The sequence below is a fragment of the Pteronotus mesoamericanus genome, unplaced genomic scaffold (assembly GCF_021234165.1).
Source record: "Pteronotus mesoamericanus isolate MK-2021 breed Mesoamerican mustached bat unplaced genomic scaffold, CSHL_Meso_final contig_246, whole genome shotgun sequence".
Taxonomy (NCBI): domain Eukaryota; kingdom Metazoa; phylum Chordata; class Mammalia; order Chiroptera; family Mormoopidae; genus Pteronotus; species Pteronotus mesoamericanus.
In genome coordinates, this window is record NW_026555104.1 from 13,130,610 (window position 1) to 13,156,068 (window position 25,459).

General features: G+C 54.0%; 2 protein-coding genes across 5 annotated transcripts; both read left to right on the plus strand.

Annotated features, from left to right (window-relative positions):
• The first annotated feature begins 563 nt into the window (after nucleotides 1-563).
• SERPINF2 (serpin family F member 2) lies at nucleotides 564-8,001 on the plus strand. 4 transcript variants are annotated; one of them, XM_054573317.1, is made up of 11 exons: nucleotides 579-670; nucleotides 1,036-1,234; nucleotides 1,860-1,926; nucleotides 2,077-2,115; nucleotides 2,235-2,297; nucleotides 2,568-2,769; nucleotides 3,228-3,371; nucleotides 3,510-3,713; nucleotides 4,206-4,348; nucleotides 6,122-6,326; nucleotides 6,949-8,001. In XM_054573317.1, the coding sequence occupies exons 3-11, from the start codon at nucleotides 1,864-1,866 to the stop codon at nucleotides 7,359-7,361; spliced, it is 1,476 nt and encodes a 491-aa protein (XP_054429292.1). In that variant the 5' UTR covers nucleotides 579-670; nucleotides 1,036-1,234; nucleotides 1,860-1,863; the 3' UTR covers nucleotides 7,362-8,001. The 4 variants fall into 4 exon arrangements, with proteins under 4 accessions (XP_054429291.1, XP_054429290.1, XP_054429292.1 ...); XM_054573314.1 differs by having other exon boundaries at nucleotides 583-717; XM_054573316.1 differs by lacking the exon at nucleotides 1,036-1,234 and having other exon boundaries at nucleotides 564-670.
• A 6,724-nt stretch (nucleotides 8,002-14,725) lies between these two features.
• Nucleotides 14,726-25,033, plus strand: SERPINF1 (serpin family F member 1). The gene is made up of 8 exons (XM_054572981.1): nucleotides 14,726-14,775; nucleotides 18,560-18,648; nucleotides 20,140-20,338; nucleotides 20,996-21,151; nucleotides 21,575-21,778; nucleotides 22,878-23,020; nucleotides 24,016-24,226; nucleotides 24,694-25,033. Exons 2-8 carry the CDS (start codon nucleotides 18,568-18,570, stop codon nucleotides 24,951-24,953), a joined length of 1,254 nt encoding a protein of 417 aa, XP_054428956.1. The 5' UTR covers nucleotides 14,726-14,775; nucleotides 18,560-18,567; the 3' UTR covers nucleotides 24,954-25,033.
• The last annotated feature ends 426 nt before the right edge of the window (nucleotides 25,034-25,459 follow it).

Consider the following 25,459-nt stretch of genomic DNA (forward strand, 5'->3'; position numbering starts at 1 on the left):
AGGGGAAGGAGGCTTTGGTCCTCGTGAGGTAGGATGCTGAGAGAGGCTGCGTCCCTCAGCATCTCTTCCCATGCCCTGCTTTCTGACTCAGGCTGAAGGCGGCCAGCCAGGATTCTGGGCATGTCTGGGTTGGTGTGGGCATCCTATGCTGGGTTCCCCACATTAGCTCTTCCCTTGGGATGTGGAGGCAGTTGTGGTGGAGAGAAAAGGATATTGGGAGTGGAAACCTGGATGTAACTGAGCCCAGCTCTGTGTCCTGGGGCAGGTTCCATAGCCTCTCTGAGCCCAACTAAAGCAGGGGCAGCTCCCCACCTAATGGGGTCTCTGGAAGATCCCCGTCCTTCCTGGGTCTGCTCTCTAGATGAGGACAGCCACCTCCACTGTCTCCTGAACCTACGTTCTTCAGGCTCAGGTGGGACCTAAATCTGTGTGGCTGTCTCAGGATCAGATGCCCTGGTGAAAGAGGCTTGTGGCCCGATATCAATGTTTAACGGATATGCAGGTCAATATTTACCAGAGGAGAAAGCAATCTGAACAGGGGTTGGCTGAGAGCAAAGGTCCTGGTGGGAGGGGAGGGCTCAGCTGGGCTGGCTGGAGCCCGAGCAGAGCGTGGGGAGCACCCAAGCGGGGCCAGAGGGACATCGTGTGCAGAGGAGAGGAGCCCACAGAGGTACAAAGGGAGGGGTGACTCGGCCTGCTCCTCGGGCAGGACAGGAGGTAGGAGCTGCCCACCTGGCTGAGGGGGTCAGGGCTGACCTTGCTCAGGAGGCCTGTTGTTTCCCAGCCTCTTGGGGTGATGAAGGGCCAAGGTGGGGGATCCAGGAGAAGTATCCCCTGGGACTTGAAAAACTGGAGGTCTTTTCTGACCAGAAAGATTCAAAAGCCCCGGTTGGGGATCGGAACCTTGGCCAAGGGCCCTTGGGTGTGATGGGGGTGAGGCCAGGGGCGATAGAACTGTCCGGCCATGAGATGGGGGTGGGGTGTGTGGGACCTGCTCTGAGGCTAGACCTGGACCTGTCCATCCCCTCCCGCCAGCCTGGCTTCCCGGAGGTGGCCTGGGACAGAGTGTTTCCCATAAGTCCAAAGGTGGCTCTGGCCAGAGTCATTCATTGAGATCGGCTGCTGGGTCAACAAGGCGGCTCTCAGGGCCAACCCACCACCGGTGCTGAGACCTCAGGACCTCGCTGGCCTGTCCGCCCTTGTGGAGAAGACCAGACGAGACCAGCCAGAAAAGGTGGACCAGATGGATAGGGATCTGGGGAGGGTGCCCACGTGCAGGCCTGGATTCTCAGAACAGGGGCTGCGGGCTAGGCTGACAATAGCCATTACTGAGTGCCGGCTCTTGTGCTCAGGGCTCACAAAGACTGTCTTATTTTGGTCCTCACAATCCCCGTGGGAGGAGGTAGGGACCTGTGCCACCATTTTACAAGATAGGACGCCCAGAGGGGTTTTCAGGGAGATGTCCAAGTTCCTCTGGCAAGGGCCAGCATCCGGATTCAAACCCAGGTCTGACAGTGCCAGGCCTTGAAGAATGAGGGCCGTTCTTGTTTTGATAGTATTTTCCCCCTATGAACCGGAACATACCTTCTCAGTGCATGAAACGCGAAAACCCAGAAAATATAAGGGAGGAAACAATTCAGGGGAAAATTCCCACCCCGCAGAGCTGAGAGCCCCTGCTAATGTGTTTGGCGGGTGGGTGCTGCAGCTGGCGTTGTCCCCTCAGGACTTTGCCAGCCAGTGGTCGTCTGGGTGGGATTCCAGGGCGGGGGTGGGGGCTTGGCCTCAGATAGCCAGGCAGACCATTGGTGACAGAGTGCGAGGGCAGGCGAGTTTGGAACCAAGGCTTCCTGTCCCTCCAGGAACATGGCGCTGCTTCAGGGGCTCCTCGTGCTCAGCTTGTCCTGCCTGCAAGGCCCCTGCTCAGTGGTGAGCCTGCGTGGGGGTCTGGGACTGTGGGGGAAGGGAGGTGGGTATGGGAGAGGCCAGAGAGCTGAGAGGGAAGAAGAGAAGGGCTACATGGTGGGAGGGTTTGGGTCTGAGGGGTTCCCCCTCCTGTCCTCATCCCTTTTTCAACAGCTCTCTCCAGCGAGCGCCATGGAGCCCATGAGCCAGCAGGTACTGGGAAGTGAGGGGACGTGACCTGAAGGAAGGCCCCAAGGGGTGTTGCCGTGACTTGTACAGGGTGAGGGACATGGAGGAAGAGTCCCTCTCCATCTGCTTCCTCCTTTCTTCAGGTAGTGATGTGGCCAAATCAGGAGAAGCTGTCCCCACTTAGCCTTCTCAAGTTGAGCAACCAGGTACAACCAGGTGGGGCTGGGCAAGAGTGGACGGGGCGCAAGGGAGGGGGACCAACCTGCAGGGGTGAGGGAACTGGGGGGCGTGCCCTTGAGGCTGAGAACTGAAGGGAGAGGGAGAGAGGGACCAGAGGAAGGGATCCAGTCTCCAGAATGTATCAGGACTGGGACAAGGCCCCACTGTCCCCAGGTACAGGGGCTACAAAGGAAATCTCCAACACAGAACCTGGAGTTGACTCCTGGCCCCCGCTGACCCCTGATATCTTCCTGCAGGAGCTTCGTGGCCCGGCCACTCTGAAGAAGGCCTTGGGAGACTGCAAGGAGGAATCCACCCCAGAGAAGACCCACAGGCTGGCCAAGGCCATGATGGCCTTCACCGTAGACCTGTTCTCCATGGTGGCGCAAAAGTCCACCAGCCCCAACCTCGTCCTGTCACCCCTGAGTGTGGCCCTGGCACTGTCCCACCTGGCACTAGGTACTGTGGCAGCACCTGTCCAGACCAGCAGAGCTGGGAGGCCAGTGGGAACTCACTACTTCAGAGTTACTTCTCCATCGGGGTCACTTGGACATTTGGTGAAAATACAGATTCCTGGGCCCACCTCACGTTTCTGTGAATCAGATTCCAGGGACCGGGCCTTTTATGCAAGCGTTTAATAGCTACAGTGTCTCCGCTGGACTGGAGGGTCTCATTGTGAGAAACCGAGGTCCAGACAGGAACAGCAGCCTGGGGGAGGCGTGGTCCCCCGGACTGGCGGCAGCAGCAGAAATGAAAGCGGGACTTGGGGGTCCTGTCACTCAGGCCAGTTCAGTGGGCATGAGGAGAGTGTGTGGTCCCAGGGGCGTGCTCACTGTGGGTACTCGAGAGGGACTGGGTGGACAGTGGAGGTGGGAAGGAACCCCAACCCGGGCCACAGCCGATGGGGTCCCCTCCAGGTGCTCAGAACCAAACGCTGCAGAGGTTGCAGCAGGTGCTGCACGCAGACTCAGGGCCTTGCCTCCCCCACCTGCTGAGCCGCCTCTGCAAGGACCTGGGCCCTGGGGCATTCCGAATGGCTGCCAGGATGTACTTGCAGAAAGGTAGGTGCTGGTGGTAGGGGGGCCCCAGGTAGCGCCCTGGGGTGGACTGCGTGAGGGAGAGGAGCTTGGCCTCAGGTAGCCAGTTGAATCATTGTGGTGCCTGAGCCCCAGGAACAGCTTGTGGCCCCTTCTGTGTAGGATTTCCCATCAAAGAGGAATTCCTGAAACAATCGGAACACCTCTTTGGCGCAAAGCCCATCAACCTGATGGGAAGGAAGGGGGACGACTTGGCGAACATCAACGAATGGGTGAAGGAGGCCACGGAGGGGAAGATCGAGGATTTCCTCTCGGAGCTGTCTGATGACACGGTGCTGCTCCTCCTCAATGCCATCCATTTCCAGGGTGCGCTCCCCTCTTCTCAGGTCCTCCGCCCTGGCAGCTCCTGCCCCGCCCTGTAGACTGAGCTGGCCGTGCAGCCTTTGTTCTGAGGGTCCCTCTTTCTCCCTCAGGGCTGAGCAAGGAGGCAGGGAGCTTTCTGGGTTGTCACTTGGGGGAGGGTAGGAGACGGGTGATGGTGTGGTGGGAAGGGGGCCCAGGAACTGGGTGGGGCTGTTGTGGAAGATGTACCCGAGGGGGAAACCAAGTCTGCAAAGACCCAGGGGGAGGTTTCTGGGAGCGTGGCAGGGCATGGGAAAAATGCACACCCAGATTTCAAAGGAGCAACAAAAAAAAGACCTCAGATCAACTGTGTTTCATCTGGCACAGCGCCCTCTGTGGTCTCGGCCCCCACATTTTGTCCCTCAAATGGGTTCTGGGTGGTAATGGGAGGAGGCTCGTGGTATAGAACCCACCCTGGTCCCCGTCTATGCGGCCCCCGCCCTCTGCTGGATGCAGGTTTCTGGAAGAACAAGTTTGACCCGAGCCTCACCCGGAGAGGAACTTTCCACCTGGATGAGCAGTTCGCGGTGCCGGTGGACATGATGCAGGCCCTCACCTACCCTCTGCGCTGGTCCTTGCTGGAGCAGCCTGAGCTGCAGGTCACCCTCGATTGCCCAGGCCTGGCCTGGGTGCTGGGAGGTGGGGAAGGGAGCAGGCAGGCTATGGAGCAGGCACAGAGGTGGAGGGGTGTCCCCACCTTCCTTGTAAGCATGTCCCTGGGGCACATGGCTCTGAAATGTCTCACTCTGCCCCCTACAAGAGAGCATCAAGCTGCAAGAGAGCATCAAGCCCGTGTTTCTCATATTTCTTTAGCAGCATGAAATGTCTCACTGAGGCTCTAGGCTCTTTGAGGTTCATTTGTTCAACAAAATGATGCTGGGCACTTGCTGTGCGCCAGATTCTGTTCTAGGCACTGGGGACTTAGCGGGACCCAAGGCGGGCCCTGATCCCTGTTCTCAGACAGAAAGATGCACAGGGCACAAGCACACAAAAATCGACAGGAGAATTTCAGTTAGTGATAAGGGTTATGCAGGAAAAAAAATTAAAAGTGATCTATTAGTGACTGGGGAAGGTATTTTAGAGAGAGTGGTCCTTTTTTGAGGAGGGGGCACTGAGTTGTGACCCAGGTGATCTCTGGTTATGGAGGTTATACTACAAAGACCCATGGGTTGTGGGGTGGGCACCTTGGCAGCCATGGAGCCCCCTAGGACCTCAGCACCCCCAAACCTGGGCAATGCGACCTGAGCTCTCCCACAGTGCCCCTCAGAAGCGAGGATCTGATTGGGATGGATTTGTCAGCATTCTGTTGGAACATTCTGGTTGGACAGAGTGCTATTCCAAGCCATCTCAGGCATGGACTCCCTTGCTTCTAGCCTAAATGTGATCCCTTGGGCTTAGGCACTGACTCCTGGGCCAGAAGAACGGGTGCTTGTGGCTGAGATGGTAGTGTTGGCTAGTTTCACAAGGCCAGCATGACACAGACCACGCCTGCTTCTGCAGCCCACCCGAGGGCGGCTGTCGGCGAGGCAGAGCCGTGGGGCAGCATGCCGCCGTCTCCCTGCTCACCCTGAAAGGCGGCGGTCCAGTTTACCACCCCACCGGTTCTCTTGCTGCAGCCCCTTCCCTCCAGGCTATGTCCTGCCTGCTCTTCCTTCCCCGTTTGTCTCCATTCCTCGTCCTCACTGGCCTTCTGGTTCTCAGGCCGTCTGTAGGCAGACCAGGCAGCCGGCTGCTGGTATAGGGGTCCTGCCGGCTGGGCCTGCTGAGAACCTCGGGAGTCAAAGCTGCAAGACAGCATCGAGCCCAGTGGTTCTCATATTTCTTTAGCAGCAGAAACCTGTTCATATAAAATCTTACCCCAAGTCACAGCAAATACACAGGGCTGGGCAAAGTCAGTGTTGAAGGTGAGAGGGGTAGAGAGAGGGCCACCCTTTGCAGCAGCTGCTCTGTAGAGCCGAGGGGGTAGTTTGCAGTGTAAAAACGAACAACCCAAGTCCATTGAATACACGGAGAAAGGGAAAGGAAAGGGGAACACACGGGATTTTCCACCCCAAGTTACAAGGCTAGCAGGAAACAGCAGATGGAGAGAGAGAGAAATGCCGTTTATTGATGCAGTCTATGCACAGACATTCTGCTAGAAGCTTTGAAAAAGGCTATCTCTTTGGTCACAAGTCAACCTGCAAGGTGGGCAGGTAGCGTTACTCCATTTGACAGGTGAGGAGTTGGAGGCTCGGGGAGGCTGAGATTATACCTAAGAAGGCTGGACAAAAGCCCCGATTCATTGCTCTCAGAAGCACATGCTGGCCCAGACCCCAGCTAGGTCTGGGTGGGTGCCTCCTGGTCCTCACGTTGTCTCCTTCCTTTTTCTGTAGGTGGCTCATTTCCCCTTTAAGAACAACATGAGCTTCGTGGTCATTGTGCCCACCTACTTTGAGTGGAATGTGTCCCAGGTGCTGGCCAACCTGAGCTGGGACGTCTTGCATCAGCCCTTGCAGCGGGAGAGGCCCACCAAGGTCCAGCTGCCTAAGCTACATCTGAAATATCAGCTGGACCTGGTGGCCACCCTCAGCCAGCTGGGTAAGGAGGCTGGGAGTGGGACCGCCACCTAGGTCAGGCTGAGCAGGGTGGATGAGGAGGGAGCCCCCAGCTGGCAGGAGGTCAGAGGCAAAGCTAGCCTTGTGTCCTCACCTTTTCTGAGGCTTAAGAAGGTGAGAGGGTTTGATGTGAGGCTCTGGGCCCTCTGTCTTGGTGTGTGCTGGGCGGTCTAGGGAATGAGGACCTGCTCTGCCCGAGGACCTGGTCTCCAGGGGAAGAGCCAGGGGTGGTGTGCAAGCCTCGCTGGCTCTCCGGTAAGGGGCATTGTACTCCTTGTGTGTACAAAGAGCTCAGTTTAATGGACTGGGCAGATGAGGAATCAATATTTACGATTCAGCGTAAGTGATAAGACACAGGGCTTCTCTCCAGTTCATCCAGAAGAACATTGAAAAGGCACCTGTTGGGACTTTGGAGCAGAGGATCAGGGAAGGCTTCCTGGAGGAAGTAACCTTTAAGTTGGTACTTGGAGATTAAATAGGAGTTAGCCAGGGATCTGTGGGTTCCAGCTGTTCCCTGGCCAGGAGGCCAGACAACCTCCCCGGCAGGTGCAGGCAGCCTGTGGGGCAGCGGGCAGCTCTGACCAGCCACCTGTTGCCCCGGGCAGGCCTGCAGGAGCTGTTTCAGACCCCAGACCTGCGTGGGATCTCTGACCAGAGTTTGGTGGTATCCAGCGTACAGCATCAGTCCACTCTGGAGCTCAGCGAGGCGGGTGTGGAAGCGGCTGCGGCAACCAGCGCTGCCATGTCCCGCATGTCCCTTTCCTCCTTCAGCGTGAACCGCCCCTTCCTCTTCTTCATCCTTGAGGACACCACGAGCCTGCCCCTCTTTGTGGGCAGCGTGAGGAACCCCAGCCCTGGTGCGCAGCCAGAGCACAAGGAGCAGCAGGATTCCCCGGACAACAGGGACTCCTTCTGGAAGCTGAAAGCCTTCCCCCACGGAGACAAGCTCTTGGGCCCTGACTTGAAACTGGCGCCCCCTTCGGAGGAGGATTATCCCCAGCCTAGCAGCCCCAAGTGAGGGGCCGCGGGCTCCCGCATCCTGAGTCCCTGCCTGGACCGGCCTCTCAATTCCTGTGACTCTTTCCAAACTGCTTTGTGGGGTAAGGGGCGGGGCCGGAGGAGGCATTCTGAGGGGGTAGGGTCTTTCTCTCTGTCTCCTCTTGGGGAGTGTGGGGTGGGGTGGGGCCGGGAGGAGGGGCAGCTGTGGACCCACTTTTGTCAGGAAGGTAGGTGGGTATTCCCTTGATCAGCTGGGGTGCTTCCCCGTTTGTTTACCGGAGGGGGGCGGACAGGAGGGACGGGATGCCCTGGCTGGGGAGAGGAGAGACAGGCCCTGGGGGTGAGGGGGGCAGAGCCCTGTCCTGGGGTCAGACGCTGGGGTCAGCCTTGGCCTGCCCTCTGGGTGGAGGCTGAGCATCCCGCGCGGCCTCTGTCGTTACCGGCCCGAGGCCCACCGGCCTCCGCCTCCACGCGTCACCTTGGCCTCCCTGCTGACCCTCAGAGGTGCCGACACTGCCAGGACTCCCTTTCCTTCCTCTCTCCTCCTCCTCCTCTGCCTGGGGTCTCGGGGGCTGAGGGGTGGGGGGTGGCATTAGCTCCTTAAGGCTCTTTTGTAAAGTTTTTGTAGTGATTTTTATGCTACCTGAATAAAGAATGAATGGGCTGTTCGATGTCGTTGTTCCGGGCACACGTGGGAGCGGGGGGCCGGCGGAAGGTGGAGAGGAGGCCGCAGAGCAGCCTGGGCTGAGGGTCGGGCTGGACCCTGAGGAGCAGCAGCCCTCTCTGTGCCACGTTTGATCCCTGGCTACTCGCCAGCCCTCCTCCCCCGTGCAGTCCCCTCTGACCTCTCCGGGCCCCTCCAGGGCCACCTCCACGCCAGCCTGGCTCTGTTCTCAGCCTGCTCCTCACTACAGGCCTCGGCAGCCGGCAACAAGGGCTGCTCAGAATAGCACCGGCCTCCTGTTTTGGGAGAAGAACTGGCAATTAGGGAGCTTGAAGGGTTTCTAATTACACGCTGGCCCCTCTGCCAGGAGCTGGCGCCCGCCAGCCGGGGGGCTGGCTCCAGCTGGAGGCCGTCAGCGCCGGAGGGTTTGGAGGAAGTGGTCGGGGGCACCTTGGCACCGGGCTGGGGCCACAGGGGGTGTCCGCGTGGGTGGGCCCTTGTTGGTAGTGCAGGGTGTCCATGCCACCTGAAGCCTGAAGTGCGGTGATTCAAATCAAGGGGCGGAATCCTGCTTCTCACAAACTAGCAGCGTGGGGAGATAGGTGATAACTAAACAAGGGAAACACATGGAAGGGGAGGGGGATCAGAGCTATGACGAGAAATAAAGCGGGGAGGTGAGACTTGAAGGAGGTGAGGGGGCACCGTGGAAACCTAGGCAGTGGACTAGCAAACGCAGAGTCCCTGAGGTGGGAGTGTAGTTGGAAGGTTCAGAATGAGGAGATCCGAGGGGCTGGAGTGGGGTGAGGGAGAAGGAGTAGGCCGGGGTCAGAGAAGAAGTGGGGACAGATCGCGTGGGGTTTTAGGGCCACTGAAAAGGCTGGTTTTAATCTTCGGGGAGGTAAGAAGTAATTGGAAAGTTAAATCAGTAAGCCCACCGCCTTAACTTTACCTCCTAAGTCTTTCTTAGCTCTCATCTTTTTTCTGGCTCAAGTCATGGCTTCAATCGAGTCATCTCTCTGAGTGTCACTGCCATTGCCTCCTAGGTGCTCCCCGCAGCTGGCCTGGCTGCTTTCATTGCGTCCCTAATCAGGCACCTCCTGTGTGCCCAGCGGCCCACCCAGCTCTGGGGATGCGGCAGTGAACAAGAAGACAAGATCCCCGCTCCTGAAGCCTAAACCTGTGGTGGTAGAGTGTTTTAGCCAATAAACAAGAAAACATTTTGTGTGGAAATATAGTATGCGAAGTACACAAGTCATAGCTGCGCATAAGCTTAATAATTTTTTTCTCTTTTTAAAAAGATCTTACTTATTTTTAGAGAGAGGGGAAGGAAGGGAGAACGAGAGGGAGAAAGCCATCGATGTGAGAGAGAAACATGGATCACTTGCCTCTCACACACGCCCCAACTGGGGACCTGGCCCACAACCCAGGCGCATGCTCTGACTGGAAATCGAAACTGCGACCTTTCTCTTTGTGGGATGGTGCTCAACCAATTGAGCCACACCACTCAGGATTAATGAATTTTTTTTCATGAAGCAAATACCCCTATTGCAGCGAGCAGCCAGATCAAGAAGCAGTGCTCACTCTTCTGACTTCTAACAAACTTGTTTTTCCTTGTTTTGAACTTTATGTAAAGTAATCATACAGCCTGTGGTCTCTTGTGTCCTGCTTCTTTTGTTCAACCTCATGTTTGTGAAGTTCACCTGTGTCATTGCGGAGGACAGGGATTCATTCACTGGGGGAGGCTTTTAAATGAGGGTGCCATGGTCTGATTGAAGCTCGAGAAGGCTCCGTGGGCTGCTCTGTGGAGACCAGCCCACGGGGGACAAATGCGGGACTGGGGAGGCTGGGCAGCCAGCAGGAGCGCTGGCGGGGAAGGGACGTGGTCAGAGCTCAGGTATGCTTTGCAGGTAAACGTTGTGGCGTCTGTGGATGGATTGTGTGGGAGAGGAGGGAAATGAAAGGCTCAAGGGTGGCGGGGTTCATCGTTCCCGTGCCTGGAGTTTTGTCTTGATGAAATGGCTTTTGCTGAGATGGGAATCAGCGAGAGACAGATTTTAGGATTGATGGGAGATTTCCATTTTAAGTGTCACACTAATACAAGGTAAGCATACATATGTCCCAGGCTGCCTGGGGCAGTTCCAGTTATGTCTGTAGTTCCAGCTTAATTCATTGCACTCATTTGCGCTCTTAGAGAAGTGTTTGGATAACAAGTTATGTTCCACCTACTGGGCACCCATGTGGATATGTCAAACAGGCATCTGGATATCTCAGTCAGGGCTGGAAATGTGTATCTGGGAGCGTGCCGATGCGTTTAAAGTCACAGAACTGGCAGAAGTCACCTAAGAGGAGGTGCAGAGGGAGAAAGAAAGAGGTCCCAGGATCAAGCCACCACAGGGCACAGGAAAGATGCAGCAATGCAAGGTGGGAGGAAAACGGGATGTTCGAGGAGTCCAGGTTTCCAGAAGGAGGAACAGCCTGCTCTGCTGCCTGCTGCCGGGGTGGAGATGCCCGCTTGGTGGGCGATGCAGAGCTCACCCGTGAACGTGGCAACAGCAGTTGTAAAGGCGGACACAGAAGCAAGTCTGAGGTTGGGGACGGCAGTGCGGACGCAAGGATAAACAGCTCTTTCCCGCGCGGCTGTGAGAGGGAACAGAGACACAGGCAGCAGCGCTGGGGACGTGGCAGAGAGGGAGTGTTTTTAAAGAGCGGGCGTAGAGGATGTTTGAATTATAAAAGGTTGACCGACTAGGCATTAAACTTCAAAACTTGTTTTCATGAAGAAAATACCCTGCAACAAAATGAAACACGCCCCACACTTTCATAAAGGCTGTGGAATGACCCCTCAGCAGGGGGCTGCCTAAGGAAGCCGGGCTTTGAAGAGCACCAGCGGAGGCCTCTTCTGCAGCAGGAGGGGAAACACTTCTTCTTCTTCTTTTTTTAGATTTTATTTATTTATTTTTAGAGAGGGGGGGATGGGAGAGAGGGAGAAAAACATCAATGTGCGAGATGAACATCAATGGGTTGCCCCTCACACGCGCCCCCCACTGGGGACCTGGCCCGCACCCCAGGCACCTGCCCTGACCCCGAAGCACCACCGAGCCCCACCAATGGGGGGGTTGTGGGGTGGGGGAGGGGGCCACACTCCTTTAAGGAAAGAGAAATCTTCCTCTTTAAAAAAAAGGATTTTATTTATTTATCTATTTTTAGAAAGAGGGGAAGGGAGGGAGAGACATATAGGTCTGTTGCCTCTCACACACCCCTGACAGGGGACCTGGCCCACAGCCCAGGCGCGTGTCCTGACTGGGAATTGAAACTGCGACCTTTTTGCTTTGTGGGACAACGCTCAATCCACACTGAGCCACACCAGCCAGGGCCATTTTTAAAAAAATTGTTATTATCAAATAATTGGGACATACCAAAGGGAGTAGTGAATTGCATAGTGCCGCTGCCCAGTTTAAAAACATTCTCAGGATCGTGACAGCCCTACCTCCCCTCCCCTGCCCCTTCCCCTGCCCCCATAACCATCATCCGGAATTTGGTTTTATTTTTATGCATTTCTTTTATTTTTACCAGGCGAGTTTTTATCTCTAAGTGCTATATGGTGTCATTTTGGGTTTTTAAGCCTTACATAAATGTAGCATCCTACTTGTATTCTGCTGCAACTTGTATCACTCTGCGTTGTGACATAAATCTGTGTCTATTTTAATGGCTTCCCTCCATTATTTCTCAGGCTGTATACTTTTCCAGTTTTTGTTTAGTCTCCTGTTGATGGACGAGCGGAGAGCTCCCATTGTTTTGCCACTACAAATTGTGGTTCTAGAACATTCTTTACATGCTTCCTTGTGCACACACATGGAACCTTTTCAGCTCACATGCTTAGGAGTGGAATTACTGCGTTGTGGGTTTGGATTTATCCACCTTTAACCGCCAGGGCTCCCATATACAGTTACGCACAACTTTGCCACCTTTTGCCAGACCGCTCCTCCAACTGGTTGTATTAGTTTACATTCTCGTCAGCAGGGCATAGGAGATCCTGGCTGTTCACATACTCGCCAACATCTGGTTTTGTCACACGTTTAAATTTTGCCCAGCTGATGAGTGTGAAATACACTCATCAGTGATGGTATTAAGCCCTGGCTGGGTAGCTCAGTTGGTTAGAGCATAGTCCCGCTACACCGAGGTTACGGGTTTGATCTTTGGTCAGAGCACATACAAGAATCAACCAATGAATGCATAAATAAGTGCAACAACAAATCTCATTCTCAAATCAATAAATTAAAAAATTAAAAAAATTAGGATTTTAATTTGCATTCCCCTGGTTGCTTAAGTTTATTAGTCATTTAGGATTTGTCTTCTGTGAATTACCTGGCCCTGTTTTTCTGCATTGGTTTTTCTTTCTTATTGATTTGTAGTTCTTTCCGTATCACAGTTAGTGATTTCTTTTTGTCCGTTATCTCTGTTACAAATATTTTCTCTCAGTGTGCGACTTGTTTTTCATTTTGTTTTATGGTATATTTTCACCAAAACAAGTTTTTAATTTTAGAGCCAAATCTATCAATCTCTTACAATTCATGCTTCGTTTGGTGTATTGTCTTAAAAAAAAGTCTTTCCTACCCAGGGATCACAAAGATATCCATCTATAATTTCTTTTTCTTAAACACTTACAATTTTTCCTGTTGTATATGTGTGTTTGCTTTTTAAAGCACTAAAAATATCTCTGGAAGGATATGCATAGGAGAGAGATTAACATCAACTGTCTTCAGGCAGTGGAGTCCAGTAACTGGAGAACAGAGCGAGAGGAAAATTTCTTACTGTATATCTTTTGTTGCTTTTGCATTTTGAACCATGTGAACACAAGACCCTATTAAAAAATAAGTAAATAATTTAAATAAAGAGTCATTTTAAAGGTTCTGCAAAAACAGAAATGATTTTTCACATTTCAATTGCTAATGTGTCTGGAGCTCTCCTTTTTTTCATTTTTAAAGATTTTTATTTATTTATTTACTTTTAGAGAAAGGGGAAGGGAGGGAAAAAGAAAGGGGGAGAAACATTAACCAGCTGCCCGTTTCATGTCCCCATCCAGGGACCGGGCTTGAGACCCAGGCAGGTGTCCTGACTAGAATCAAACCGGTGACCTTTCGGTCTGCAGGCTGACGCCCCATGCACTGAGCCACGCCAGCTGGGGCTGGAGTTCAGTTTTGTATATGGTGTGAGACAGGAATCCAGTTTTAATTTGTCCATGTGGACGGCCGTGCCCTTCCTACCTGTCCATGCTTAGCTCATTCTCCCTTCAGGATTCAGCTTAGACTCCTGTGCCCCAGCTGCGCTGCCGCAGTACCTCCCAGAGCAGTGCTGTCCAGTAGAAAGACAGTGCGAACCACGTATGTAATTTAAGATTTTGTAGCAGACACAGTAAAAAAGAAAGACGTCAAATTACTTTTAATGACGTATTTTATATAACCCAATACGTGTAATCAGTGTCACATGACTGAGATGGTTTACATTGTGTTTTCATACTAGATATTCAAAATCTAGTGTGAACGTCACACTTACAGTGGACAGCAGCTCAGACTAGCACACTTGAAGTGCTCATGGTCACTCTTGGCTAGTGGCTGTTGTATCGGGCAGCGCGGCTATAAACACTGCCATCCCAGAAGGTGTCACATTGTATTGAAATGATCTGCTCCCATATCACCCTCTGCGATCAGCCAGCAGGTTTCTGGAGCGCGGGCGCTGAGTCGCTTCGTCCATGTCCTCTTTCCGCTGCGTGAGCCCGGCCCGTGTTGGGGCGCGCTGCTTTTTGTAGAATGGAGTGACCTCTGACTGTTGACCCACTCTTCTTTATATAAAGCTGAACTTTGCCCACTGAAAAGTTCTACCCGGGGCCCTTGCTTTGCTCCCTGGGACCTCACAGGAGGTGAGGTTCCCCTAAATTTTCTCTTCCTCAGGCTAAATAGCACAGAGCAATTTCCTTTCCTCCCCTGACCAGGGCTCATACCTGCCAAGAAAACATTTTGTTACATTTTCTAATTACATCCCCGGTCAATATTTTAGTTTCACAACCACATTGCAAGTTCCTAAAGACCCCAAGGTGGGCAGGGCCTAGGTATTCTGCGCAGGCGACATCGATTGTGTCTAGGTGGGAGCCAGGGACATATCCTCCCCTCAGGACTGATACATCTCATTTCTTCCTTTGGTCACATATTTTCCCCCACTGTCCTTCTGAAATCATAGAACTTCAGGTCTGAAAAAGCGCACAGATACCTGAGCCGGGAAAGGGAGGATCCATGAGAGTGGTCTTGCCCCAAATCCCAGTTAGCGTCAGAGCCAAGGGCCAGGAGCAACCCAGAGTCCCAGGACTGGGCCAGGTGTTCTCCACTCCACCAGCCTGCCCCTGGGGCTCCTCCTGCAAGACTCTCCCTCTGTCCCGTCTCCCACCTGGGCTGGCCAGCGTGCCCTCTGGGAGTGGAACCGCAGGCAGTGAGGAAGGCCGGGGCCTGAAGGAAGGTGTGGTGCAGGAGTAGGGTGTGGGAATGCGTGTGTCTGGGGGGTGCGTGAAGGAAGGGCAGCAGTGGGTTAAAGTTAACACTAGGCAATGATGCAATCACAGAATCCGAATTTGAGTGTAGGTCGCTTTAAGACAGGAGTAGCTGTAATCTGAAGCCTGCTGGAAGCTGGATAGGGAGGCAGCAGAAAAAGCTCTTGTGCTTGCGGGAGCCCCCTCAGTGTGCAGACCTAAGCTGGGAGCTGAGCTGCAGTGCACCCACAGGTAAAGCGGCTCCCTGCCTGGTCTTGGTGTCAGGGGAAGACGGGACAGGCTCCCGGGGGCTTTGGGGACTGGGGAGAGGCAGGGTACCCAAGGGAGCGGGAAAGAGGGGTGCAAGGAAGAGAAGGTGGGGAAAGAGTAGTCTTTGCAGTTTGGGACTCAGAGTGAGTGGATGAGAGGGGACAGAGGGGGTTGGGGGTCAGAAGGTGGCAACCCAGTCATCCCCAAAATCTGCTGCACCACTAGGAGAGGCTGGAAAAACTTGAATGAAGTGGGTGGGAAGCAATGGGGGGGGGGGTGGAGGCTGGAGGCGAGGAAGCAGGGAGCTCAACTCCTGGGCAGGTCTGAGCAGCATCTCAAAGCATCCAAGGGTAGGGGGCTGCCAGGGGGCTGTGCTCCCGCCAGGGCAGGTGGGGAGGCAGCCCACCCTGCAGCCCAGCCTTAGCCTGAGCTCAGCTCTCTGCTGCTCTTCCAGAGTCGACCGGTGTGGATTTCAACTGTAACTTCCCAACACCGCCAGGCTGGCCTGTGGAGCCATGCTGGAGGGCTGGGATGGAGGGCCGCTGGGTCCTTCTCCCAGTGCCCGCCCTTTTCCCTTGGCCAAACTAGCAGCCAGCAAAAGCTGGGAGGTCGATGGGGTTAGTGGCCTCTCACAAAAGACGGCTGGTATTTAGCCCAGCCAGTGTTTGGGGTTTGGGGGCTCAGCTGCCAGTGCTGGAGAGAACGCTGCCCGCATCCTTTCCACTCCCCGAGGCAAGCCACAGCAAGGAGCGGCCCGGGCCAAAGAAAAGCTGCAGGCTTCCCAGAAACCCCATCGCTGCCTGGCCCATGCCCATCCACTGGGAGTTCAATCCCCAGGCTGCGGGTGGGACAGGGAGGGCGCCAGCGCTTTCTGCTCCTGGGGCTGGTCCTTCTGGGGTGCAGGGAGGCGAAACTCACGGGCACCCTGGCCCAACTTTGGTCTTCAGGGGAAGCACTGCCGGGGCCTGGCGGAGCCACCACAGGTGGGGTGGGCTGGGAGGGGACCCTCAGAATCTCCCTCCCAGAGTCAGGGGAAGGGCGGTGCCCTTCCTTGCACTGCCCACGGGGTCCAGTGCCATGTGGCGTGAAATCTGTGTGGTTCGGGGAGGAGGAGGGGGAAGAGGAGGAGGAGGAGGAAGAGGAGGAGGGGGGGGATGATGTTTGTCTCACAATTGGGTTTAATCTGAAACACATGTATTGGCTCAAATGCATCCTCCAAGCTTGAAGGCAAGGTCACGAAACCCCAGTTCCTTATGCCTTTGACTTGGGCGATGTGGCAGAAAGTAAGGCCTGATCTTGGCCCAACAGGGAGGATACCTACCTCCTCCTGTGCCCTCCCCCAGCTGGCAGGACAGGAGCCCGGCTGGGATACTGCCCTCTGGACAGGATGGCATCGTTGTCCCTATGCCCCAGGCCAGGCAGTGGCTGCCTGCCCCAGCCCATGGGACAGCCACCTTGGACAGGGCTTTGAGTGCTCAGAGGGGCCCCCGCGCAGAATCTTCCTTCCTCTCCGCCCTCTTACTGCCTTTGCAGGGGGCTTTCCATAATCCCTGCCCTCACCCCCAGGGTTTAAGGTGGGGGCATCAAGAGGTGCTGTTAACACTACGTGTCCCAGTGACTGGCTCGGGGTCCGTTGCAGAGCCGGGTGCCTTTCCCTGACAGGGTCCCTCATGCATCTTCAGTCCTCAGCCCACCCACACGGTGACGGTGATCGCAGGACCTGAGGCGTGGGCGCAGCCTCTGTAGGGGCTCCCACAGAGAAGGTCCCGCTCTCAAGGGTATTGGAACTGTGAACGTAGTTTGCTGACTGTCCCAAGATGACCCTACCCCCTCGCTCCCATCTCAACTCCCTACTTTGGCGAGAGTGACTAGAGCTAACAACTTTTCCTCTAGTCTTATCGCCTGTGGATCTCACTGAGTTTTCAATATCCAATAAACCAGTCTCCTGAGGCTCAGGCAAGCATGGCTCCTGCCAGCTCTGGGTGGGGCTGGCTGGGTGGAGACAGCAGCTGTGAGCCTGGATGGTGTTGAGGTCTCTATCTTGCGCTGCAGAAAGCTTTTTGCACTGGTATCTCGATGGAGGATTTCTCCCTGCGCTGCAGGGGCAGCCGCGTGGAAGGGCAGCTGGAGGAGCACGCGGGGCTCCTGGCTCTGAGGCCTGATCTCCACAGCGGGGTTCACAAGGAAAGCGGGCTCGTTGCCCCCGCGGTCCAGCCATAAGCCAAGCAAACTCAGGAGGTGATCTGCTTTTTGTTGCCTTTCATGCTCTACAGTGTTGCTGAGTGGATTATCAGACTTAATTTTAAGGACTTTGGCCAAAAATAACACACTGCGCTCCCAACTTTTGTCTTTATTCTGAGAAGTCAGAAAAGTATGTGTTGTGTGTGCGTGGGGTGTTATTTGGTACATAAAAGGATAATGAAAGAGCTTGAGAGCCTTGGCGCGTGTGTGCACGCATGTGTGTGCGTGTGTGCGTGTGTGTGTTGCGGGAGAGGAGAGGGGCAGGGAAGACAGATTATAAATTCTCGACTTGGCAATGTGTATGGAGGAAGCGCATGGGACAGACAAAGGTCCTGGTTGCTGAGACTTTGTCCCACTCTCTAACCAGAAGGCCTCTTGTAAGATCCGATCTGTGAACCACCCCCCAGGCGCCTCGTCGCTCCCCATATGACCCAGGGGTGAGCCCACAGGTGCAGTGAATGCAGGAGGGTGAGGGACGGCGGGGTATATAGAGCCCTGGGCCCAGACCTCCCTCTTCCCTTGTGGTCCAGGAGCCAGACCAAAGCTGGCTCAGAAGAGACCATGGCCGGGGAGTTGAAGGGGCTTGGGTGGTCTTCCTGAGAAGTGGGGTTGTTTAACCTGAAGGAAAGAAGGCTGCGGAGGTGTAGGAGTTATTTTTGAGCTGATGACGGAGGAAGCCCTGGCTCCCCGGGGGAGAAGGTGCTCTGGGGTTCCTGCTTTAGGGACACACGTTGACTCAGAGACCGTTGGAAAGCTCGTGGGTCTGCGGCGGCGGTAAGCGCTGTTAGGGCATCAGGCACGATCCAGTGCAGCCCTCCTTGTCACAGTGAGGAACTACTTGACTTCCATCTTACAACAGAAGGTATTATGATTTAGAAAGCTATTAAGATATGGGATTGAGATTTGAACCCAGGCTGTCTGACTCTAGACCCGGCAGTCCTAACCATGAAAAGAACAGCCCTTGGCACAGAACTGTCTGAGAAGGGAATGGGTCCCGAAGGAGGTCACAGCGTCCAGGCCAGAGGAACGCAAGGAGAGAGTTTGAGAGCCTCTTGGGGACAGCAGGGGCACGACCGGATGCCTGCGTTCTCTGGACACTGTGATTCTACACATGAGACCTACATGCCGCCCCCATTCTGTGACTAGACTTTGCCCCAAATCCTATATCCTAAGCTGGTCAGGCATGCCCAGGGCAAAGCCTTGGCATGCAATTGCTTGACCATATCCACACACAGGAGCCTACTGCTGGATCTCCACTGTCCTGGAGCTCTGGGTTTGAAGGTGGGTCTCCTGCCACAGACAGTGGGATGGAAGCTCAAGCTCACCTGCTATGGCTGTGGGCCTTGAGGCAGGTGGAGGGGTGGGGAGTTGCTCAGAGGGAGGGATCTAGTGGAGGGTCCACTTCCGGCCAGGGGAGGCTGGAGGGAAGGTGCCTAGTCCTGCCAAGCCCCTGCCCCCTGCCCGGGGTGGGCAGTGCAGGGTGGTGGGTGGGGGAAGCAGCCTGCCACCTCTCGCTTTCTTGCAGGCCCCGGGATGCAGGCCCTCATGCTACTCCTCTGGATTGGAGCCCTCCTCGGGGGCGGCGGCTGCCAGAACAGCGCTGGCAGCCCGGAGGTCAGTGGTGGGGGCGGGTTGTGAGGGTATGAGCAAGCCCGGCTTCTCTTCAGGGGACACCCAGCTCCCAGGCCAGGGTCTGGCCTCCACGCCCAGATAGACATCAGCAAAAGAGAAAATGTCTTGCTTTGCCTTTCGGAGAACATAGTGGGACAAAAATAAGATCCAAAAAAGTGAAAAGCAAAAGCACTCTCACAAGCCAGGGCTGTCCCTTCAGGGAAGACCTGTTCTCATTATCTTGTGTTACAGTGGGTCTCATGGGGTGGGTGGCATTCCTGGATGTTTGTTCTGACGTAAGAACGTAGAAAGGCCTCCTTCCTATGCGGCAGGAGCACGCTGGGGCTCCAAAGGCAGGCGCGAAGAGGCCTATGCTGCGTGACCATGGGGGGTGACTGTCACACCATGGTCCAGGGCAGCCAGGGCACACTGACTGGAACCCTGGACTTTGTTGTGAGTTCCGAGTTTAAATTCTGGCTCTACCTCTCACTAGCTTTGTGATCTTAGACAAGTTGCTTTTACCTGAGTCTATTTTCTTATCTATAAAATGGGATTCAAAATACCCATTCTTATAGGACCACGTGGCCAGTCGCTTATATTTCATCTACTGAACACCTACTCCGTAGGTGCTGGGGATGGGTGGAAACATGAAAGACGCAGTTTCTTGCCTTTAAGGACCTTGGGGATATCAAAGACATCAACAACTACGAGACGAAGTAATTCAAATGAAAAGATCTAGCACAGAACCCAGTCAGTACGTGGTAGGTGGTTAATACGTAAGCGCTCTTTGTCTCTAAAAAAGATCAGAAAACTAAAAAGTACCTTCAGATTGGAGCCAGCTGGGGAAGTCTGTGGCGGAGGAAGTTTGTGGTGGAGAAGTTTGAGGGGGAGGAGGTGATATCTGATCAAGGCTAGGAAACACAGAGAGGCTTTGATAGGTAGGGACCTGGGAGCAGTAAGTGAGGGTGAGCAGACAGGAATCTGTTCTGGCCTGAGAGCAGGGTTTTAAAAACATTTCTTAAAAAGATTTATTTTATTTTATTTTTAGAGAGAGGGGAAGGGAGAGAGAGAGGGAGAGAAACATCAATGTGTGGTTGCTTCTCATGTGCCTCCTACTGGGGACCTGGCCTGCAACCCAGGCATGTGCCCTGACTAGGAATTGAACCGGTGACCTTTTGGTTTGCAGGTTGGTGCTCAATCCACTGAGCCACATCTGGCTAAATTGTTTTAGCCAGAACTAAAAACAATTTTTTAAGTATGTCACAGGCCTGAAGCTCACAGGTCACTGGTATTTGAACCTGGCCAGCTCATCTCTCCTCGGGGCTGCCTGTCCCCAGCAGAGAGCCCCTGCTTGGTCGGGGAACACAGGCTCATTCAGCGTCAGGCTGAACACACAGTACTCGGGCGGGGAGCCAGAACCATGATCCCGCTCAAAGCAGTGAGGAAGCCAGTCATCCGCTGCTCACCCCCACTGGTCCTTGTACTCGAATCCAGGGCTCCCCAGCCCCCGAAACCACAGGGGTGTCAGTGGAGGAGGAGGATCCCTTCTTCAAGGTCCCAGTGAACAAGCTGGCAGCGGCCGTCTCCAACTTCGGCTATGACCTGTACCGCGCGAAATCCAGCACGAGCCCCACTGCCAATGTGCTCCTGTCTCCACTCAGTGTGGCCACTGCGCTCTCTGCCCTCTCGCTGGGTGAGTTCTCTGATGCAAAAGCCCTAGAATCCTAGAGCTGACATTCGGCCACCGCACATCTCTGGTGCTCCAAGCCCTAGAGACACTTCGCCCCAGGGAGGGCCGGAGAGGCGCTAAGACCGGCCCCGGCACGCGAGGGGGCCTTCAAGGCTGTGCGCACACGGCTCCCTCACACCGCAGGAGGGTGCGGGGCACTGCCGACACAGGTGTGTCACTTCAGGACCACTTAACTGCCATGGTGACTTTTACACTCATAATTCCTCAAATGAGCTTCTACTACGTGCCAGCCATTCGGCTGGGTTCTGGGGACAGAACAGCACACGAGTGGGCAGAGTTTCACCCGGGTCACAGCTGAGTTCATGGGGAAACTGACAGACAGGTAACTACAGAACAGTCTGCTGAGCGCGGCGGCGGGAGAAGCACAGGCCTTGGACGCCTCGTTCCCATTCTTGTCTCTCTCTAGGCCCGAGGCCCTTAGCCTGCTTTAGGAAAATCTCTATTTCTTCTGTTGCCTTCGAGTTCCTTCCTACCTAGAATGTGTCCAGTGTCAGAAGACAAAAAGACTAAGGGTGTAGTGTCCCTGTCCTGCCACGGACGCTGGCCAGAGTCAGGGCCTGGTGAACAGTTAGCGAGGCCCATATCCTCTCTTTCTGGCAGGAGCTGAACAGCGGACAGAATCCAGCATCCACCGGGCTCTCTACTATGACCTGATCACCAACCCAGACATCCATGGCACCTACAAGGAGCTCCTTGCCTCCGTCACTGCCCCCGCAAAAAACTTCAAGAGTGCTTCCCGGATCATCTTTGAGAAGAGTGAGTGGGCTGGCCCAGCCGCCTGAGGGGCCTGGGGCTCTGTGCTCCCCACCGGGAGGGCTGGGCGGTTCTTTCTGAATGACAATCATGTCTGCCCAGGCCAGGCCTAGCCCTGGTAGGCAGGAAGGGGACTTGCAAGCCCAAAGGGGATCCGAAAGAGGAAGTAAGTGGGCTGAGGGAGACAATGGGAGGGTCAGTGGCAGACAGTAACATGAAGAGAAACAGCAATGAGCAAAATCTGTAGTTCCCTGTCCAGTGCCGCCTGGGGAAGCTGGCCCCAAGGCCCAGCAAGTCACAGGAAGACACTAGGCAGGAAGTCAGGGCCTGCTGAGTGTAAACCAGAACCTAAGCCTGGCATGCTTTCAAAGAGGGTATGCTGGTTCAGCTCTCACACCACACTAACCCTGCTCCATCTATTCCCAGAGCTGCGGATAAAAGCCAGCTTTGTCGCACCACTGGAAAAGTCATACGGGACTAGGCCCAGAATCCTGACTGGCAACTCTCGTGTGGACCTTCAGGAGATCAACAACTGGGTGCAGGCCCAGATGAAAGGGAAACTTGCTAAGTCCACAAGGGAAGTGCCCAGTGAAATCAGCATTCTCCTTCTGGGTGTGGCTTACTTCAAGGGTGAGGGCTTCTCCACTTTTTGTTTTGGCCAAGGGTGGATGGTGGGGGTAAGACAGGGCCAGGAATGGTGGGGAGTCAAAGACCTAGTTCAACATCACCTGAGACGCAAAACCAGAGAAAGGCCTGAGAAATGCACTTGCTCGAGTGCTATCTGCTTGCCATCGAATCCAAGACCGAGGAAGTGTAAGAGGCTTGTGGAAAGACGAGCAGGGAGAAGAATGTACAGCTACTCTTGTGCCTGTCTGGGGTGGGTGCTCTTTGATTTCTGGCTGGAGTCAGACGAGGATCAAAGCCCAGCCTTGCACAAGCTTCGCAGCCCTTCTGGGCCTGTTTTCTCACCTCTAATCCGGGGAGCATTCGCTTACTTCAGAGGTGCTCCACGTCACCTCCCATTTGCACATCAAGCCTAGCACGAGGCCCCGGACACAGCAGGCGCTCACTAAACCATGGCTGGCTCTCTGACAACATTCCTCTGTGCTCTGTGATGTGCCCAAGACTGCTCCACAGGCCCGCTGTGGGGCCAGTCCGTTTGGATAAGCCTTGGGTGGCATTCTGGGCAACCTCCCCTTCAAATGCTTTGTAACCATCTATTAGGCAGTAGTAAGAATGGACCCCTAAATTCCTGGAGAAAAGCTCTACTTGAAGCACTGATCCTCAGGAAGCGAAAGAAGCAGTTAGACATGAAAAGGCAACATTAAACAAAGGGAGCTTGATCATCAACTTGCTGAGTGAGTGGTGACAAGTGGCTTCCCCTCTCTGGGCTTCGGTGATGTCTCGGCTCTGAGAGGGGTGATAGGATGATGTCCAGGTCCCTGCCAGCTTGGACCTCCTTTGACGCTGTCTCCCAGACATGCCACAGTAGGAGCGTACGCCATTTTTCTCCCAGACGATCATCAACTTGTATAGTCCAGACAGTCAAATCAGTAAAATCAATGTATTTCCTTCTGAGTTTACTCACTCCCTGATGTGTCCGGGCCTCTGACAGATAAGATCCCTTTAGCCGGGCCGTTTTCAACACTATGCTTCGGTCTCAGCACGGTCCCGATGCCTGTCCGGTGTCCTGGGGCTTAGGGGACCGACCCCATGTGTCTCATTCCAGGGCAGTGGGCAATAAAGTTTGACTCCAGAAAGACTTCCCTCCGGGATTTCCACTTGGATGAGGACAGGACTGTGAAAGTCCCCATGATGTCAGACCCTAAGGCTGTCTTACGCTATGGCTTGGATTCTGATCTCAGCTGCAAGGTCGGTAGGCGTTGGGGGAGGGTGGTGGCGGCTGTGGGGAGAAGCCACACACTGACGGGGGGTGGAGACAGAATGACAGTGGTTTCAATTTTACTACTGTGTGACTTTCAGCAAGTTCATAGCTTCTCTACACCTTTTTTTCTTAAAACAAAGGTGGATAGCAGCTTACTCTCAGAGTTGCTTGTAAGAATGAGAAATGCAGCGTGAAATGACTTTACTATGAAATAAGGGCCCTCGAGGCTGGGTATTCAAATGTTGGTGTTTTCTTATATTTCCTTTCCTTCCTTCTTTCTTTTTATTTTTGTGGGGGTGGAGAGAGCTTTTATTTCTAGAATTCAAAGCCAAACTTTCAAAAACTGTCCCAAACTCTAAACTGCTGACATTCTTTCGTCTTTTACAGATACCTGACTTCTTTTAAATCTAACTCAGTAGTTCTTAATCTTTTTCTTTGGGAATCTGACGAAGCCCCTGAAATACTGGAAAGAAATGCCGTGCATACGCACAGGCACATTTCTGCGTATCATTTCAGGGGTTATTGAGGCCCGTGATGCCATGTGTCCCAGACACCCTAGGTTAAGAACCTCCGCTCAGAGGACCCATTTTATTGCTGCTTCCGTGTGGCTGTGTACAAGGTCCCCGTTTCTACTCCAGGGCTCTCTATGTAACAGGTGATCTGTACCTGCTGGCAGATAAACCTGGGGAGAAAACAGAGACCTGGAACCACAGGGGAAAATTCTTTCAGCAGATCATTTCAGTTGGTATTAGGTCCAGGTAAAGAAAAGACAAGTCAACTTTTTGAAGGAGCACTAGTAAACATCTTGCTGCCAGAAAACAACAGCCTAAAGGGACGATAGCTGAACAAATGAGGGGCTGGGGAGAGCAGGGCCAGGGCCCCGCTGCAGGGGAAGAGGCGGCGACTGGTGTGTGCATGTGTCTAGGCCTAGGCTCCTAGGCTCCAAAGGACGAGCCCATGTGGCTTCTCCCTGCTGTTCCAGATTGCCCAGCTGCCTCTGACCGGAAGCATGAGTATCATCTTCTTCCTGCCTACGAAAGTGACCCAGAACTTGACCATGATAGAAGAGAGCCTCACCTCCGAGTTCATTCATGACATAGACCGAGAACTGAAGACTGTTCAAGCAGTCCTGACTGTCCCCAAGCTGAAGCTGAGTTACGATGGTGAAGTCACCAAGTCCCTGCAAGAGATGAGTATGTCCGCAAGGCTCCTTTACTCTGGGGGTGGGTGGGTTGAGTCTTTGGGCCTTCCACCTTGCTACACAGAACTCAGAGGCTCCATGACTTGGTAGGGAGACCAGGGATGATTCTTTAATTCTAATACATAGTGCTAGAGGGGAAGACTGAAATGCCTTCCTTATCAGACCCATTCCTTAGCCCCGTGACCATGTATCCTATGACAGGAACTCAGAACACTGCCTCTAAAAACAAGTCTTGTGACCTGGTTTCTAATCTTAACTGCAATTGCTGTGTGTTCTTGGGCAAGTCACTTACTGTAACCCTTAACCAGAACCCTGCGTAACTCACCTAAGGTCGAAAGCGGCGTTCCACTCCCAGCTTGCTTACCTCCTTGAATCAGGATTTAGGAATTAGGGTTGTGTTCTTCCTCGGGGTGTTGGAGAAGACAGGACTTTAATGGAAATCCCTCTCAATCTCTGCAGAGCTGCAATCCCTGTTTGAGTCACCAGACTTTAGCAAGATCACAGGCAAAGCTCTCAAACTTTCTCAAGTGGAACACCGAGCTGGCTTCGAGTGGAACGAGGAGGGGGCGGGCCCCACCCCCAGCCCAGAGCTCCAGCCCGCCCACCTCACCTTCCCCCTGGACTATCACCTCAACCAACCGTTCATCTTCGTGCTGCGGGACACAGACACAGGGGCCCTTCTCTTCATCGGCAAAATTCTGGACCCCAGGGGCACTTAATGCTCCAGTTCAACGTTCAGATACGCTGGAGGGGTGGCAGACTACACATTCCAGGAAGGCTGCCCCTATCATGGTTCAGTGTATACTTTGCAATAAAAGTGCTTTATCCTTGACTTGTTACCTTGTTCCTTCTCCTATTCTGAGCTACATTAAGTTTAATATGAAGATAAATAGCCCTTTAGGAAGGTTCTGATCCCGCACTTATAGCCTGGGTCTATCTAAACTCTGCAGAAAGACACCATTTATCAGAACTTGTAGTTACCTGCACTGTGTAAGGCAGGAACTGATTCTCTGCTCTGGGACATTTACAGACGAGGACCACTCATGCCCCCCGGAGGGTGTTTCCTGGCTCCACAATCTTAAATACAGCAGACTTGAATGCCAGCACAGACCTCCAGTCAAGTTAATGTCACGTGGCAACATGGGACAACACGGATAGATGAGGGAGGTAATTTGTAACGTCAGAAAATAATTCTTTAGGTGATAAAGCATTTAAAGGGAGCTCT

Coding starts and splice junctions, on each gene's coding strand:
- SERPINF2 (XM_054573316.1), top strand. CDS start 1,864: ATGGCGCTGCTTCAGGGGCTCCTCGTGCTCAGCTTGTCCTGCCTGCAA. Junction 1,927..2,076: donor TGCAAGGCCCCTGCTCAGTG/GTGAGCCTGCGT, acceptor CTTTTTCAACAG/CTCTCTCCAGCGAGCGCCAT. Junction 2,116..2,234: donor TGGAGCCCATGAGCCAGCAG/GTACTGGGAAGT, acceptor TCCTTTCTTCAG/GTAGTGATGTGGCCAAATCA.
- SERPINF1 (XM_054572981.1), top strand. CDS start 18,568: ATGCAGGCCCTCATGCTACTCCTCTGGATTGGAGCCCTCCTCGGGGGC. Junction 18,649..20,139: donor ACAGCGCTGGCAGCCCGGAG/GTCAGTGGTGGG, acceptor ACTCGAATCCAG/GGCTCCCCAGCCCCCGAAAC. Junction 20,339..20,995: donor GCTCTCTGCCCTCTCGCTGG/GTGAGTTCTCTG, acceptor TCTTTCTGGCAG/GAGCTGAACAGCGGACAGAA.